General features: G+C 40.6%; 1 protein-coding gene across 3 annotated transcripts in view; it reads left to right on the top strand.

The window, feature by feature from the left end:
* FRMD4B (FERM domain containing 4B) overlaps positions 1 to 19066 on the top strand; it is a 449639-nt gene that overhangs the window by 386420 nt on the left and 44153 nt on the right. For all 3 annotated transcript variants that reach the window (XM_045832345.1, XM_045832346.1, XM_045832344.1), the window contains exons 6-7: positions 192 to 248; positions 1173 to 1195. In XM_045832345.1, the coding sequence (XP_045688301.1) occupies positions 192 to 248; positions 1173 to 1195 (80 nt within the window). The remainder of the gene's footprint in view (positions 1 to 191; positions 249 to 1172; positions 1196 to 19066) is intronic.

Below are 19066 nucleotides of genomic sequence, written 5' to 3'. Positions count from 1 at the left end.
AACACACAATGTGGCTTCCTCTTAACCCTGGAGGAGGCTCTGCACTCCCCCCTCCCTTTTCTCTCAATGGTATGATCTGCATTTGATCCCACACTGAGGTGCCAAGCTGTGACAGCTTCCCCAACTCCACAGCCATTTGCTACAACCAGGGGCGGCCTGAGTGCACTGATGCTTTCCTTTCCCACCAACAGGGGCAAATTGAAGTAGACAGTGAAACCGTCTTCAAGTTAGCGGGGCTGGTTTTACAGGTAAGAACTGACCAGCTGCTCTTTTTCATTTGTTGCTTTTGTGAACTGCCTGCAACTATGAAACTTCTGCAGGGGCCAGTTGCTGATGGATTTCTAAGCCAGCTGCTTGTTTGCCAATGAAAAATGGGAGCAACCGTGTTCTGTTTTAGCATAGTTTGCATGAGCTACAGCATGAGATTGTGTATATCAAAGGAAAATGGATTTTGGATTGCTCTGAAGGAAGAGTTAAGACCATGTTCCTGCAAAGGAGCTCTGGGTTACCGGACAGGCCGCAGTTGTTACGGTGGCTGCAATTGTAATGTAAATTTAGCAACTTTTGTTGACATTTTCTTGAGGCTGAGATAAAGGACCCTTTAATTCTTTTTTCTCCCTTTTTATTGAATTTATGGGGTGTCACTGGTTAACAAAATTATACAGGTTTGAGGTGCTCGATTCCACAACACACCATGTGTACACTGTATTGTGTGTTCCCCACCCCAAGAGAGCCCTGTAATTCCTAAAAGCACTGATAACTAAAAAACCAAGTGTGCCCCATGCTGGTTTGAAAGGAGTAAACAAATAGCATGTGTTGATTTACCTGGATCATGGTCTAAAAAGTCTGCTCCCAAACTAAAAAGTATGCCATTCCAATAGACAAGCATTTATCATGTGGCCTTAGAAGCATAAAAGGAGAAATAATCCTCTATGCTTCTAAAGATATATTTGTTTCTAATGTTAAGAATAAGAACTAGCTCATGACTACTAGTGTTTCCTTATGGACACCACATTCTTCCCCATGGTCATAGAGAAAGTGTTCCTTGGTACATTATTCAAAACAAAACAGAACCCAGGGACTTTAAGAGGGGTAAATAATCAAGAGTAAAGTTCATTTAGCATAATTAACATAAATACAAATCGATCATCTATTTTTGTTTTTCATTCCAGGAAGCCAAAGGGGATTACACCAGGTAAAGTGGTTTCTTTTCTCATACTACTGTGCAAAATAACGTGGGCTGAGTCTTTTTATGCTATTTTAAATAACAATGGGTATAAAATCAGAAGAAAATAGATCCCAAGGCATGAGACTGAGATCTCTTCCTTCTTCAAATAGAGACCCATTCTTTTTTGTGAATAAATCGACAATGAAGCTTTCTTACAACTTTTCAATCCAAAATGACAGCGAATTGTAGTAAGAAGCTCTCAAAGTTCTTTTTTCTATCATCTGTTAACATGACAAAGAAATCTGTAAAAAGCTTTGGTATCCTATGCTGACTTTTTTTTAACTTACAATAATCTTGTGTTTGAAGAGTTATACCATAAACACAAAAAGATTAAATCTATCAGCTGTTTAGTTAAAGGATTAATAGGGGATTTCTCTTTGCAGCTGCCCTGAAGGGGCCTCACCCTTCATACACTTGACCTAACAGTTGTATTATTGCCACCAAATCTCTTACTGGTTCTAACTGCATAACTGGTCACAGAGTGTTCACATTTGAATTTAGCCTCCACTCGCTCTACTCTATCCGTTTAATGTGATAGTTGTAGTTGGAGAAGTAGAAACAGTTCAACATGGCAGAGTGCATGCCTCACCCCCACATTGTTAATGTTTGACCCCTGTAAACTTTACCCATAGATTATTTACAGATCAGCTAGTGCTCATTCACAGCCAAGTCTTTGAATAGTGTGTTCCTTAACAAACTGATAACAAACCAGTGCCTTCCAAGTTTGAAAACTTCCAGTCTGGAGTAATGCTTCACTTCAGACTCGGAGCACTCTTGTTGGCTGCCCATTCACTTTGGTAGAATGACTGAGGAGTGCACTTAACATGTCATGATCCTCTCACCACATCCCTTATTAGCTCCATTTGTGCTATATTATTATTTTTAATTGTTTTAGGTTAGGAAATATGTTTGAAGAAATCATAAATATCAATAAACTCCATTTTCTTAATTAAAAGAAAATGTCAGGAGATAAAATGGGGATCAATTATCAATAGTTTCTAGGTCATTAACATCAAGATCTGGTGTGTCCTTCCTGTTGTCTTTCCTGGAGGAAACTTATTTCCTAGGAAGATCAGATATGCAAGGAATGACATCATGTAGGGAGGGGGTGAGTCTGAAGTTGATTTACAAATGAGGGCTCCAAGGCCAAAAGCTCATACTTTGCAGTCTGTGGATGGCTGGTCCTTCCTCCCCCACTTTCTCCCAGTCTCTCTGAGCCTTTCTTCCTCATCCAGAAAAGGGCACCCATCTTTTTTCAAATGTATGTAAACATTGCCCATGGCAGTGTCTCTATACACTTAGGCTATTATTATTATAGTATCATTATTGCCCTGATCATTATCATCATCCTGTCCAGTCTCTGGGCCACCTCTGAAGAGACTTTTGGGACTAATGTGGGTCTAGAGAAGCCATGATAACATGTCAGGGGAAAGAACAGAAGAAAAAGGTTGATTCCAGAAACTTTCCTCAGAGGAAGAAGAAATTTTAGAAGGGACATTCCTGTGGTAGTCCAGACCATTTAGCCCTAGTACTTCAGGGTTAGCAAATTGGTCTGGACAAGCCCAAACCAATCCGTTTGCTTAACTTCTCTTTGCTCCCAGTGGGTTCCTGAGTGATTGCTAGCCTGAAGAAATGGGGGCACAGGTTTGAAATTATCTAAATAATGCTGACCAGTAGGAGCATGGAACTGGGAATCAAAGAACTAGCAACATGACCCAGAGTGAGCCATTTATCTTTCCCGAGCCTTGGTTTCCTCATCTGTAAAGTGCGACTTATAATAATAGTATATTCCCCGTAGGATTGCTATGAGGATTAAATGAATTAAAATTTACAAAGTGCTTAGAATAGTTTCTGCAATTTCCAGGTTAATATTCCATCAAGTTGACAGACACGATTTATCACTTTCCTGTTGTTTCAAATATGAACTGTTTCTCATTTTATTGCCAATATTAAAAATGCTGTAGTGAACAACTTTGTGTAGTTAGAATTGTGGTTATCTGTGATTATTTTCTTAAGTGATATTTCTCAGGTGGGAACAAGCAAAGGGAAATTCCTTAAAGGAGGGAAAAAGCTAAGGTGAAATGTACTTATCCTTGATACCACTAAATTAAAATTGTACAAAATGCATAACTGTACCAGTAACATCTAGTGGATGCCTGAAATGCGTCAGCACCATCTTGGCTCTGAGGATGCAGAATTATGGGACAGGGTCTTTCTTCCAAAGAACTTGCTTTCTAGCAAGACTACCTAGGGGACAAATCTAAATTCCATGGTATTGTTGTTCATATGTAGGTGACTGCAGCTTTTGGCTTTTAGAACTTCACTGAGTTTACTTTGAACTTTAAACATGGGCCAGAAGCTCTCCCCAAATACTTTCCTAAGGGCAATGTGGCTTTTTCCATTAAAAGAAACGGAACATCTAAGTCTTAAAGCTCTGGTCTACCCACCCCTTGTGAATATCTCCCTCTCTCTCAAATTTAGTATTTCCAAAGCTAAACTCATCAGCATCCCAGCCCCCAGACCACCTCCTCTTCCACTGTCTGCCCTTGAATAACATCACCATTCTCTCTTGATCATCTCTCAGGATTGCTTTTCCATCCTTCCATCCATTTCTCCCTCTGTCAGCCCCCTTTTTTTGCCCTTTTTATCAGAACCCCAGCTTGTTCAGACACTATTCTTCACCCAACCTGACCATAAAAGTTTGTGTGTGTGTATTGTTTGTCTGAGTGCTTTCTATGACATTATTTAAGACATCCATCTCTGATTTTATTCAATCTCCATATAACTGTTATCATTGCCATTTAACAAATGAATAGATGGCAGTTGTAGGCCTAAACAGACTTTGCCCCATGGCCACTGAGTGCCCAGATCAATTCTGATCCCATTGCACACCACCCTCTGCACATAATCCCAGTTAGTTTTCTAAGACATAAACTTGATCTTGGCTGTTGATTCCAACAATCTCACAGTTTCTCATTCTACCCTCCCACCATCCTAACCTGGCATTCAAGGCTGTACTTAATCTCTATTATACACTTTAATTTCCATCCTCTATTGTTCATGCTCCTTGAGATCTAACTATGCCTCTCCCCTCTCTTCTCCACATAATGTCTGCTACTTTGCCTTTGTGGCTTTACTTAACTCCTTTTCCCAGAATGCCTTTAAAAACAAGAGTCCTCCTGTTCTCACTCTCTTCCTGCCCTGTTTCCTTAAGAGTATTTTAAGTTAACATTATCATAACCAGTAGGAAACCTCACTCTCTGAAAGTTAATTAAAATAGTGAAGTGAGGACTTCCATTTTCTTGAAATAGTTGACAGTCTGAATTTCCAAGTCAGCCCTTAAGTTGCAAAGATAAACTACTGGGGTAACACAACACAGACAAATGCCAAGAATTCCTGAAAGCTGGTTCAGCAAGGAGAAAAGACCTGATCACTGAGCAGCTACAAATGAGTTTGTAAAAGCCAAGTTTTTTTTAATCTCTCTCTCTCTCCCTCTCCCTCTCCCTCTCTCTCTCTCTCTCTCTCTCTCTCTCTCTCTCTCCATCTCCAAAGGTGGAAGTTTCCAAGAGACTATGTGGTTAGGGCACTTCTGCTTATAAGAAAAAGCAACTAACTACAATTTACAATTAATTGCTAGGTCAGAATGAGAATATATTGTCACCCAGCTTCAATGGGAAGGGTTAATTCACAAGATACAGCTGTGGAACCAAATGCAGCTATTTCTCATGTGAAAGGAGCTTCTCTGGACACCCTGATAGTAGTTAAAGAAGAAGGAGGTGGGAATCAAAGACTTTAAAGAAAGTCTACCCTAGTCCTTACACCTCTAGAGCACTTAAAGCTCTAAAATGTCATTCTATTTTCAGGGCTTTTAAAATCTGTGACAGCCTTAGCTGGGAGAGCAGTTGGTGTGAGCATCCTCCTGTACACCAAAAGGTTGTGGGTTCAATCCCCAGTTGGAGTGCATAAGGAAGGCAACCAGTTGATGTTTCTCTCTAATATCTCTCTTTCTCTCTCCCTTCCTCTCTAAAAATCAATTTAAAAAATCCTCAGATAAGAATATAAAAAAGGAAGCCAGTGACAGTAATAACAATAGTAGCTCCCAGGGGCCAGTGCTATGCTGAGTACTTACTCTCACCAATGAGGAAGCCATAGTGAAGGCAGGAGCTCTAGTACTTAACTACATGGGTTCAAATGCAGGCCCAGTCATTTGCGGCACAACTGTGGAATTAAGTATTTGTCTCAATAAATATTATGTGTTGTTGTTATTATTATTACTTTTGTTCAATTTTCACACCAACTTGTGAGGATAGGCACTGTTGGTGTCACATTTTATAGTTAGAGAACCTGAGCTTTGCAGCAGTAAATAGCTTGCTATCCAGGTCACATGGCTAGAGTGCAGGGTCAGGGCTCCAAACCTCATGCTCTTGACACACAGGAGCCTCCACTTTTGTATTTCAGCACAAACTTATAAAAGTCATTCCCTTCCTCTACGGCAGAATGAAGAAACCTGACTTGACAAAAATTGAATGTTTCTGTCTTATTTCAGGCCAGGGTTTTAATGAATCAACAAAATGTTTGGGGAATAAAATTGTTGTGAAGTAGCTTTCCTCTCTCTCTCTGGAAAATGACTCTATGTTAAGAATTGATTTAAAGATACAAATAAGTTCTTTTGTAAATCAGTTTGTTGCATTTGTATTTTATTTTTAATGATTTATAAATACTTCTAAGTGTTAAGCTGTTGGGTTGCAGGTTTGATGCTGGTTGGGGTGCATACAAGAGGCAACCAATTGATGCTTCCATCTCACATTGATGTTTCTCCCCCTCTCTTTCTCCCTTCCTTCCCCACTCTCTGTAAAAACAAATAAATAAAATAATTTAAAAAAGATAAGGAGTCAGGGGCAGTCTGTTCTTCAGACTCCCTGGAGGCTTCATTAGTCCCTCAATTTTAATTTCGTTAACTATCAGGCAGGATAAACATCTATCAAGTTCTGAAACTTCTTTTGCTGAAGCAGTTTAGAATCATACAATGGGCACATTCTCATCTGCTCTGAGCATAGCATGTTAGGGCTGCCCTAAATGATGCACCTGAACCCTCATTTCACAGCTGATGAATTAAGAGTGACATATCCATGACAATTCATGTAGACAAGACCAGGCCTACAGTCTCCAGGTCTCTCCAGCTATCTCAGAGAGACTATTTTAACTTACACCTGTATAAAGAGGCCTACATGGATTCTTGCTGTCCCTGACAGAAGGTAATGAGGAACAGCAGCAGTTGACTCCACCATGCTCAATGGTGTTATCAGTGGAGTAGCCCCAAGCCTAACATTAGTCTCTTGATGAGATAGCTTAAGGGTAAGAAGGCAGGAAATTAGCACTCACTCATTAGTACCCTTGGAATACCTTTCTTTTTCTCACTCCTCAACCCCACATATTCTTGAAAATTAAATACTTATAGTGTATAAAGCGCTGGACCAAGCAGGGGCTATGATGGAGACAAATTGAGTGTCCACTGTTCCTTTTACTACTGAGCCACAATGATCCTACCTCCTTTATAGGAGCCATTGGGGAAAGACATGGACTCTGGATTAAGAAGTGATTTTGAGACAAGCTCTCATCTACTAGTAGGTGACCCTGAGCCAGTTTCAAGCCATCTGAACCTAAGGTTCCTTTTCTTCAAGTGGTTTGTTGTGAGAATTGCATGAGATAAAGCACATTGCAGGGTGGAGACTCAGTTCTTGGGAGTTTACTTCCACTGCCACTGAATCCTATCTGTTATAATGAGATGTGTTTTTGTTTTTATCATCTTAGTCATTTTTAAGTGCTTAGTTCAGTGGTATTAAGTACATTCACATTATTGTGCAACCATCACCACCATCCTCCATGACTTTTCATCTTACAAAACTGAAACTCATGTCTGCTAAACAATAACATACCTCTCTTCCTCCCCTGGCCTCTGACAGCCATCATTCTACTCTGTGTGAATTTGTCTTTTAGGTACCTCATGTAAATGAAATCAATCAATATTCATCTTTTTGTGATTGGCTTATTTCATTTAGCATAATATCCTCAAGGTTAATCCATGTTGTCCCATGTATCAGAATTTCCTATATTTTAAGGCTGGATAATATCTCATTGTATATACATAGCACATTTTGTTTATCCATGCATCCATGGGTGAACACTTTGGTTGCATCCACTTTTTGGCTTTTAAGAATAATGCTGCTATGCACAGGGATACACAAATATCTCTTTGAGACCCTTATTTAAATTCTTTGGAGAAAAGAGATGTATTGTTTAAAAAGAGTCCCTGGCTTCCAGGTACTTAATTATATTCTACCATTCATTGGGGTGGGGATGGGGTTTGGGTATATAAATATAAGATAGATATCAGGTCATTATTCTAAAACATTGGATATTGCCTATTAAAATTAATACTTGAAGAGTTCAGTACTTACATTAAAAATATTGATGTAGGTGAATGTTTATTGACATGGAAAGATGATTACCACATATGAAGGGGGAAAAAACACAAGTATACATATTATTCATTCTTTAAAAAAAAACTTGTATACCAATATATTCAAACACATGATACACATATAAAAACAGATCTATTCTGGTCTCTAATTATTTTTGTTCATTTAGTCCCATATATGTATTCTCGATATATGTATACTTTATTTATTCATTTATTTATTTATACAACTATGTATACGTAGAACTATACCAGTATCATATATATTTTTAAATATTCACAAAAGATGTCTGTACAAGTGTTGCCTAGTGTCCAGTCTTCCTTCACCTTCAGACTAGTCGACCTATATAGCATAAGTACATATTCTTACTTCTCCTAAAGGAAGCTGCAGAGGCAGGCTCTGCCCTGCCAGGGGAGTTCTGAAGGTTTCCTGCTTGCTGCCTAAAACTGGCTCAAAAAGTTCACCCGATTCTGTGGAAAGACTGAGTCAATTCAATTGTGGTCTCAGGCTGCATTGTCCAATTCAGATTTACCATAATAAAACTGGTATGTTGATTTCTATCTGGGGAAAAATTTTCACAAAAGAATAGCATGTCAAAATGAATGAAGCAGAATAACATGTTCAAAGAAATGGATAAAAATAAATATCATTCAAAGTTCCAATATTTTCTTTCTGCACAGCTGCAGACCTCTCCACTATAAAGACTACAGTAGATAGACTGTAGATTCAGACTAAAGATTCAGAAGATAGGGCAAAGCTGAGCTGTCCTTTCTCACTGGCGAGCAATATTGGCTAAATTACTGAACATCTTTAAGCCTGTTTCCTCATGTAAATAGGAATAATTACAATTCTTTTTTATTTTTTATTACTGAGGTATGATTGACATATAACATTACATTAGTTTCAAGTATACAACATAATTATTCACTATTTGTATATATTGTGATATACCAGCAAAATAAGTCTAGTTAAAATCCATCACCACACATAATTACACATTAGTTTCTTATGATGAGAACATTTAAGATCTATCCCCTTAGCGATTTTCAAATATGCAATATAGCATTCTAGTGTTTGCACCCTGGTTTATAGTGGGGGCAGAAAAAAATGAAGCTATTATCATTGGTGTCATGGCTAATGGTTGTTCAGGGTGGTGGGAATAGAAATGTTTACAACTTTTCTTTGTATGGCATGGTGTTTTCATTTAACAACAATGAAAATGTGGTACTTTTGTCAGAATTTTTTTGTTATTTTGTATGTTTTAAAAACTCAGAGCTTAGCACAGTGATTTACCCTCCACTGGATCCTCTTTCAAAATGAGTGTAAGAGTTGTGGAGGATTACTCACTTTGCCTAACTGAAACTCCCAAACCTGTCCCTGCCTCCCAGAACAGCGAGCCTTTCAGCCGCCCTGTCCACAGCCTGCTGCCATCTGGTGACCTGTGTGCCTCTGTGAACAGCTCACTCATTTCCGGGCACAGGGGCCAGGGGCTGGGCAGGCAGAAAGGAAGCAACTAAGACAGTGGAAACCTACCAGAGAATAAGCTGTGGGCAAGCTGACTGCACAGGGTGTGACCTGTGCTGTCACACAGGGTCCCCTGCTCAGAAGGGTCTCTTGCTTGGTTTGAGGCTCCTCTGTAACCAAATAATTCTTAAAGATTTTTTAACAAGAGGCTCCACATTTTCTTTTTTTCACTGGGCCTTGAAAATTGTGTGACAAATTCTGGCTGTCGAAAACTGTATGACATTGAGAAGGCCTGTATGTTGAATGGATGCTGAAGGGGCCCTTCTGTAGGTGTCTAAATAGCAGCTCCACTGGGAAAGGTGGAACCACACAGAATTCTACAAACCAGGTTTTTTGCATACATGTCTGGGAACTTCTTAGCCCTTTCTGATTCCAATATGCATGATCTCCGAGGTCTAAGGCACAAGGAGTAATGTAGTCTCTACCTGTTAATGAAAATCAAGAGCAAAAATATACACAAAGGAGTTAGAACAGTGCCTATCATCTGGAATGCTCATTTCTAAAAGCTTCCTGAATCCTTGTATCAACTCTATGAGCTAGGCAGTATCATTATCCTTATTTTACAGGTAAGGAAACTGAGGCCAAAAGAAGCTGAATTTGCCTAAGTCACACAGCTGGTTAGATGTGGAGCTGAGATTTGAACCCAGGCCTCTGGTGGCAGATCTCATACTCTTGCTTCATCATTGTGCATGCTGCTTTTACAGTTATCTACTAGGTGCCAGGTACTCTTACATACTTGATACATTTTCTCTTCAAATTGTACCTGTTGAGATGCTCATTGTGCAGATTTGGAGACTGAGGCCTGACAATCAAGGTCACATATCTGCTATACATGTGGTTGTCAAAATTATGACAGATATTATCCAAGACAGGTATTGGGAAGAACTGTAGGAGGAGCTCTCATACCCTCTGTCTGTCACTAGTGAAGGGGGAGCTACAAGGACTCCATAGTCATAACCACCCCTCCCCCAACCTTCCTCTTCCCCCATGAAAGAGAACTGCCCCCTTCTATGTCTCTAAACTGGCGAAGGCTCCGCATACCAGACTGCAATACTTTCTTTTTCCCCAAATAAATCCTTTTTTCTGATGGAACACCTGGTCAACTTTTTGCTTACAGTTGACATGGTAGAACTTGGATTTGAATCCACATCCTTGGAATTTCCACTCTGCCTTTCCACTTCATAATGCCTCAAAAGTGAATCCAAAAGATGTTTAATGGTATCTAGTGGACTGGGTTGACAATACAGGTACAGTTAGACTTTGGGGAACTCCTGGACCCACACAACAGGCAATTCTGCCAGCTTGTTTCTGGCAGTAATGAGATGTCCTCTGCACTAGCTCAGACCCTGGAATCCTGCCCGGTTCTAATCCTGACTCAACTCTGAGCAGCTGTGTGGACTTCCGCATGTCTCATCATGCCTTTAAGTCTTAGTTTTTCCCTCTGTAAAGTACGGTGGTAATCTTACCTGTGGAAAGTATTGTTGTGAGGATCATGAAAAGTAGCTCATGTTACATGCTTAGTTCAGTGCCTAGTATGTTGTAAGTATTACAAACAGTGATATCTTTACCCAGGTACCAAAAGCACAGTGAGGATCAGTCCTGTGTAGGAAGTAACATTCTTGATCTTTTCCTCTCTGGGTATGAACTGGGCCATTACACCCATCACTGTGACTTGGTACCAGAATGAAACTCAGTCTATCTGAGCTTTTCGCATAGTAGCTGGCTACAACATTTGCATGTTTGGTATTTGGTGTGAATAGAAGCTAGCATGACATGCACACCATCCGGAATCTATTCGAGCTAAGGGATGGCATTTGGGGATGATGGCTATAGTCCCTCTCTGATACACATTCAGTGCCTTTGGTGTGGTTGAAGAAACATGGAGTGACAACATAAAGCATATTCACTCTCATTATCTTTGTTCAAACAGCTGATGTGATTAATCCAGTTTTTGTGTGTTCAGGAAGGACACACTGAATCACACATTCAGGAAGAAGAAATAAAGCCTTGGGGCTTATAAGTAGAGCACAAATAATTCTCACTTATTTAGTAGGACATTTCCCAGGAGAGGAATAGATTTCTTTGACTTTACATCCTTTTGTAGGAAAGCACTGTCTGATTGTTTTTCTTCCATGTGCCTTTTTTTCTAACTCTAAATTTGTATGAGAGGGAAATTTTAAAACTGTGGTAAAATATACATAACATAAAATTTACCATCTTAATAATTTTCAAGTATATAGTTGAGTAGTGTAAATATATTCACATTGTTGGGCAACCAACCTCCAGAGTTTTTTCTTCATTTTACAAAACTGAAACTCTATGCCCATTCAACAATTCCTTCATTCCTCCTTCCCCTTAGTTCCTGACACCACCATTCTGCTTTCTGTCTCCATAAATTTGTGAAATATTTTTACTTTAAGTATTTACAGATTTTCATGTTAACCTGTTTCTCAGCATAAGTCATTCTTTCAAGAGAGTTGAAAGTTCAAAGTAGACACATTCGGAAGCCTCAGCGAGCTGGCTAATGTTTAGAAAAATCTTTCATCACATTTCGTTATTATTAGCTATTCTTTAGACTTAAAAAAGAAATAGTTTGACAGTTGATCCCTGTCAAGCATGCTGATGAACAGAGTAATGTGTCCTCTATTATTGGTTAGACCACAGACAAAAATTTATTGGCAAAGGAATTCTAGCTGACAGGATGCTCTGTTTCCCAGAAAATAAGCACCTTTCTTGCATCTTTGGGAGACTGCTGAGATGAGAAGGGTCCAAAAGAGTCTACAGATCAGTCCTGACCTCGGATCAGTCCTGATATCGGGAGAGCAAGTGTCAAGGCGGGACTTCCCCAGTGACTGTGGTTCTCTATTGAACAAACCTGAAAACTGCTTACAACTTTCAACTTGGCAGTGGTTTCAAAGTTCTTTTCCCTTGTGGTTTATTACCAACCCTTAGAGTTGCCAGTTTTAGCAAATAAAAATATAGGATGCCCATTTAAATTTGAACTTCAGACAAGCACTGAAATATTTTTTAGCATAAATGTCCTAAATATTTAAACTGGCATCTCTAACCTAGATCACCCACTGTGCATTTAGTGGTAATAATCCACCACTAGCCTGGTCTGAGAGTGCTAGGAATACAACATTTGGAAAAATCTTTTTATGATGAGGAAACCAAGGCTTACAATGATTAGTTTATCTAAGACCACAAAACTCCTTAGAACATGGAGACGTGGGACTGAATCCAGTTCTAAGTCCAAAGTGTATTACTGCAAATCAGAGTTCTAGGGCCAGCTGGTGGGTCTGTTTGTTTCTAAGTCTGTGGAAGCTTTTCAGTAGCCTGCATCTAAATCCTGGTTGCCCACAACTGCAGTGGAACAGTGGTGGCTATCTAAAGCTCAGTTTCCCTATCTGTAAATTAGAAATGGCACTGTTGTAAAGGTTTGCTACAGGATTAAATGAATTCCTATAAGTAAAATGGTAAGTACTTGTCTGTCATACCACACTTGCCTAGGAGAGTCCCCTTTAAAGCCACCAGAATTTCTTTCATTGTCCTGTGAAGGGGCTGAGAGGTCTGCGGGAGCTGGAAAGCAGAGGCAGCCTAGAAATGGTCACACCTGAACCTGAGTGAGGGAGTTCCATTTTGTGAAGATGAAGGGGGCATCCCTTTCCCAGAAGCAGTGGGGCACCCACTTTAGCAGGTGCCAGGAGAATGGCTCCTGTAATATTTCAGTTCTCACTGTCCACACCATGGATTAATACAACCTGATTTGGCTAGAGGCATGATCGAGAATATTTAAAAGAGGTGGGGAAGGGCGAGGTGTAGCCCAGCCAGCCTGCCTTTCCCAGCCCCACCCCCCCTCCACTTTCCTCTCCACCCAGCTCTCCAATTCCCTCCACTCCTTCCTACTGCTGCCCTGGGACCAGCCCCCAGCCACTGTCCCTCTAGCTTTAGGGCCTTTGGTAAGTGCTCACACAACAGAGGGGTGGTCCCCTAGCTTTGAACTCAGTGCTTCAAGGGCTGGCTGGATTTCAGTGCTGGCACTAGACCTGGAGCAGATTTGAGCCCCAGGCCTCTGACAGCTTGTTTCCTGTTCTCCCTCTGGTCCCTGGCCTTGGAATCCTGGAACAGGTGCCTCTTCAAGGGGAGAGATCTTGCAATGAATTTTTTGAATCGGTATAAAAAGTCGAGTACCTATGTGGTTTAAGGTATCTGTTGGGGTGTTGGGCTTCTCACCTGAAGCGGCATGCAGGTAACTTTGAATGCCTTGTTTTACAGTTGTGCTGAAAATAATTAGGGTCTGATTTTGTAGCTCTGTTAGAAAAAAAATTAAACTAAATTTGGTATCTTTGCTATTACAGGACAACTAGAGACTGTAGTCATTTTGATTTGGTTCAAGAAACACTAAGTTATAATGTATATATTTGGTCTTGTTATCTGTGTTCAGATCTCTTATGTGGTTTAATCCAGTTTTTGGCTAATTCAGATTAATCTAGTGTTTAAAAGTCTTCACCCAAGAAATAAACTTGTTAGTAGAATTCATCAGTGGCCACTATAAGTGCTGAAGCCCCAAGTTAAGCTGAGGAAAGTCTTCCCTTCCTCCCCATTTACTCCTTCCCCATTTATGTACCCTCTTAAGAATTCTGGAGGAGTTAGCAAAAGTTACATAAAACACAGGTTTGGAGTCACATCTACTTTCTTGTTATATCAGTTTAAATTAATCTCTCTTATCTCTCAGTGTTCATATGTGTGAAATGGGGATACCGGTGTCAATAGCATAATATGCCATAGAGAGAGGGTTACCCAGACTCTGCCACCTACTAATGCCCAGTGAGTGTGAGTTGTTCAAAGTTATTTATTTCAGGGACTGATGATGGTGCTCACTTTGCATCACTGCTGGTCAGCTTCTAAGAGTGTTCTGGGCTATCAACCTCTCTGATTTTCTTTCCTATTTTAAATAATTGATTACTATCTCTTTCTTGAAAATCTCCCAGTGGCTTATGATGTGATTATTCAATTATTCTGTTGCAGTGGTTCTCAGGCATTTGTTAAAGAGATTACTGGATCCCACCTTCAGCCCTTCTGATTCTGTAGGTCTGGGGTAAGGCCCCAGAATCTGCATTTCTAACAAATTCTCAAATAATACTGATGCTGTTGATTAGGGGATTATGGTAACAGTTGACCCTTGAACAATGTCATGGTTAGGGGCCTTCACCTTACCCCTGTGTAGTCAGAAATTCAAGTATAACTTTTAACTCCCCAGAAACTTAACTGCCCTCAGTATCTGTGAGGGATTGGTTCCAAGACATCCCTCCACTGCAGATATCCAAATCTGTGGCTGCTCAAGTCCCCTATGTAAAATAGTATGGAACAATTCACACTGTGGGCCTTCCACATCCACAGACTCCTAACTGCAGAACAAAAACAGTACCAGTATTTATTGAAAAAAATCCACATATACCATATTTTGCCATGTATAATGTGTACTTTTTTGGCCAAATTTTTGAGGGAAAACAAGGATGTACATTATACATAAGTTTAATGATTTAAATACCATGGGTATAATAATGGGTGTAATAGTCCCATACATAATGCACACAAAAACATGGGTGCACATTATACACAGCAAAATGCAATGTGTGGATATACACAGCTAAGGGTCAACTGTACTGTGTTTTCTTTTTCTTGTTACCTTTAATATCCTTTTGCCTAGGAATTAGTAGAGAGGAATTTACTGTTAACACTTCATAGTTATTTAGTCAAGGAGATAATAAATGAGAATTATTATTGAAGGCCAAGTTCCCAGGCAGCTGAGAGAAATGTGATTTTTTTTCATTTAATAAAGGGTGATTTGAAGGCAATCTAGCCAGTGAAAAACTCATCTAAGTAAACTGATGACATACCTTAAACTGCTAATCGCTGAGCTGTTGATCAGTGCCAGTAGTTTAATTGAGGAAATTAGCGTTCATACACAGTAACAAAGATCCTTCTAATAATGACAAGTTTAAGCAAGCTGCCATCCTCAAACACTGCTTGAATGCTTTAGTGGATAAGTTAGCAGCTATTACACCTATAACAGATATGAAATATACTTTCCCTAACTGTTATGATCATTACCGTGTCCCACTCCTTCAGGATCACACACTACTTTGATGGTCAGTGCAGGTTTCTCCCAAGCATTGGTAAGGAAGTGGCTTATCACCAGGGTCTGTACAAGGCAAAACCTGGAGACTGGCAAATGTCTCTAATTAGCACAATTCCCAATGACAGGAAATCTGCAGTTTCTAAGGGACACAGCATTAAGTAAGGCTATCAACTGTGACAACTTTCCTAAGTTCTCTGCCACCCCGTCCCATAAACGTTTATTTAATTTCTGGTGATATTTAGGCTACAGGTTGGACTTTATCTTGAATGTTCAAACAGGAAGTATAATGTTTTTACATTTGCATGTGCGTTTTTGTGAAATATGTATTTTTAGTTATGGTTATGTGTGAATGAAAGATTGTAGTCCCAAGCTGCATTTAAAATAGCTCAGTCTATTTCTGTGAACTACACAAAGTTCCTATAGACATTTGCATTGAGTCATTATATTTAATATATATGTTTTAGGCACATTTGCTTTGGGTTTCAGGTAGGGAGAGCTTTAGCTTTGAAAAGAAAAGGGAAGTTTGGGGCCTGGGCCTTTTTTTCAGACCATCTTAAAAACTGAGGAGTCCTCCACACCAAGCAGAGCTGAGTACCATCTTCTAGGGAACTCGGCGATTCCTTTGCTCTAGGAAGGCTCATACCCACAGCTTGCTAACTGCCCCCAGTCCCTTGCCATTTAGCCTCAGAATGGCAGATAGCTGATTGTCACTGGGAGCTAGTTCCCAGTTAGCCACAAACAGGTGCACACATTTGCTGGCGGTGGCTGTTTCCTTGCAACTGCTCCAGCACACACAAGGGATAGGGGTAGCCTCTGTTTTGCCAGCCATGTGGCTTTCCCCAAAATAAGTGAGGTTGACACATTCCTACAGGGTTTTTGAGGTCAGTGAAGAAAAACAACAGGCATGAAAGGGGTCTTGAGAATGCCAAGAAGAATCATTTCCTGAAACATTGTTGCAGTGGCTAAATGGTGGGTCATGGACAGTTTCCTTCCAGAAAGCTGTCAGAACAGGAATCTGTAATACCTAAAGGATAGGGTGAGCCTAATCAGATAAAACACAAGCAGTTTCTTCATTGTGACATCTGAATTCCTGCTGAAATTTTGAAGAAAAGAAATTGCTGCTTTTGTTTCTGAGAAGTAGCAAGTATGTGATTTGTAGGCATTCCCTCTGGCTAGGACCTGAAGAATCAGTGTCCCTTGGCAATTCTGGTTAAGTGCATCTTTAAAATAACACTTCCATTTGCCACTAAGGTCAAGAATGTCCAGACAGGGTGAGTGCATTTACTGCTGGGGAAAGGCAGAGACGTTCCCCTTCCAGCGGCTCACCTCCTCGCTGCTTTCAGGCCCTCCCTCCAGATCCTGAGTCACATAAGCCCAGCCCCCTTCCTGCCCCAGGGCCTCAGCAGATCCATGTGGCCTCAGGCTCCAGGCAAATTCCTCAGCCAAGGTGCTTCCAAGGAAAAACAAAAGAACACTCACAAACTGTCCTCAACTCAAATGTGAAATCCTGCTTGGTCCTGAACTCTGAAAATGACTGGGATTAACTTTAGGATAACATGACAGTGTTTCTAACACACTGGTGGTTAAACTTTTTGGTTAGTAAGCCCTAGCCTCTTACACAGGCTGCCCCTCTGCACCCTCACTGCCCACACTAGCCAGATATGATCCAGTATTCCATGTGAATTTTGTCATAGGGAAGAATGAATAAAACCTGTACATAGGGTTTAAGGAACAAATTAGAAAATGCACAGCCACGTAAACACACTCAAGTGAGGAATGTTGCCAAGACCCTACCCACTTTGTTACCAAACAACAAGGGGGGTTGCCTAAGGGTGATATACTATTACTGAAAGAAACCCCCCAGGTTCGTTATGTCCACTGCCTGTAGGAAAGACATTTCTCAATGCCAGAGATTTGTGAAAAAGAAAGAAATGTTTATTTAATGCTGTACAAACTTAAAGTAGTGACCTAATTAATGTCTTCATCAAAATCCCAAAGTCCCTTAAAACACCCACAAATACACACAGTCCTTCCTTCCCCCTTTTCCCAGTGTGGGGTACTGTATCTCAGGAAAAGAAATAGAAGTCTGAGGCTCAGGCAGCCCCCGGTTCTTCCCAGTAATCCATCTCATCTGGTAGGCCTCCCTCAGTTCCTGGCACCAACAGCTTTGTCACTGGGATCTCTGCTAAAGCCGGGTGGTGGTCCCCCCTTCTAAAGCTGCAGGGGTCCCCACCCTGGCAAAGCCGAGTGTCTCCTTTCTGTTGCCACAGCCGAGTGGTCCTCTCTGCACAATGGCTGTGGGAGTCTCCACTCTGCCAAAGCCACGTGATTCTTCCCTCAATGGCTGCCGAGTCTGGGTTTAAATCCCGGAGCCAGTCTTCCTCTGCAGCCCCATTTCCAACTCCTCTCACCATTGGCTACACTTGCTAGCCCTCTCATATCCTTCCAGCTTCACTGGGCTGCCATCGTGAGTCTGGGCAGGTGTGGCCCCATGCCATGGAACCAATCTTCTCCAAGCTCCCACGTAGGCGCTGTAACTCAGGGGACCTGCTCTCCAGTTTCATCTTGGTGGGGAAGTTACTTCCATTCCCCTAGCTCAGAGCATGGCTACAGCTATTTAACATATTTATGTAACCAGTTAAAGGCTATAGATATATTAAATGACCACACCAGAAGTTAGCTGCAAAGCTGTTGCTATGTGAAACAGCTCTCAATGGCCCTGCTCCATTTGTCCCTTCCCCCAACCCACACCTGACGGGGAAGGGATGAGGACATCTTAATATTTCCTGAACACCTTGAGTTCTGGACACCATTCCAAATCCCTATTTGGGGCCCCCCTCTTGACTGCACAGTTACAACCTCACTGTGTACAGTATCCCCAATACCCTGCCCACCCATAATAAAATCCTCTGTCCTGAGAGGTACTCTGACTCTGGTACATATTTTCTTGTTTTGCTTTCTTTATACTTTTATCACCTCTATAGGATTCTCTCTCCAGTTTCATTTTACTTGTTTTGGAACTTTATATATATGGCATTATAATGTATGTATTTTGGCTCTTGCTTTGCTTAATATTTGTGAAATTCATCATGTTATGTGAAGCTCTGGTATATTTTCTCTGCTCTGCAGTCATGCATTGTATTACACTGCAATTTTATGATTCCATAAAATTGTTGGGAAATAGTTGGGGTTTTTTTTTTGTCCTGTTGTGAACAATGCTACTATAAACCTCACTCTTTTGTGTGAGGTATCTCTGGGTATACACCTAGGAAAGGATCCCTGGGTCCTAGAGTATGCAAATTTCCAAAATGATGGCATCAATTGCCCTACCCACTAGCAATAGATGGGAGTTCCTCTTGCCCTACATCTTCACATAAACTAGGTATTGTCAGAGTTTTGAAAGTTTGGTAGTCTGGTGCATAATGGTGAGTTCATAGAGGGTTTAATATGTATTTCTCTGTGTACTTATGAAGCTGAACACTTGCTTTTGTCTGTTGGTCATTTGGATTTCTACTTCTGTGCACCATTTTTTGGAAGACTTAACCCATCTTTCTGCCAGGATGTTTGTTTCAACCATCTTTGGATCCCACTGGAGCTCTATCTCTTCTGGTGTTACAGCTAGGTCCACAGCTCAGTTGCCTCGATTTAAGTGGTGACTTGTTTGAAATGTGTTATAGAATATGTCCTTATAGG

Source organism: Phyllostomus hastatus, unplaced genomic scaffold (genome assembly GCF_019186645.2).
Source record: "Phyllostomus hastatus isolate PE091 unplaced genomic scaffold, TTU_PhHast_1.1 phas_contig_16, whole genome shotgun sequence".
Lineage (NCBI taxonomy): Eukaryota > Metazoa > Chordata > Mammalia > Chiroptera > Phyllostomidae > Phyllostomus > Phyllostomus hastatus.
Note: the sequence above shows the minus strand (reverse complement) of the source record. Positions and strands in the feature narration are given on the sequence as shown.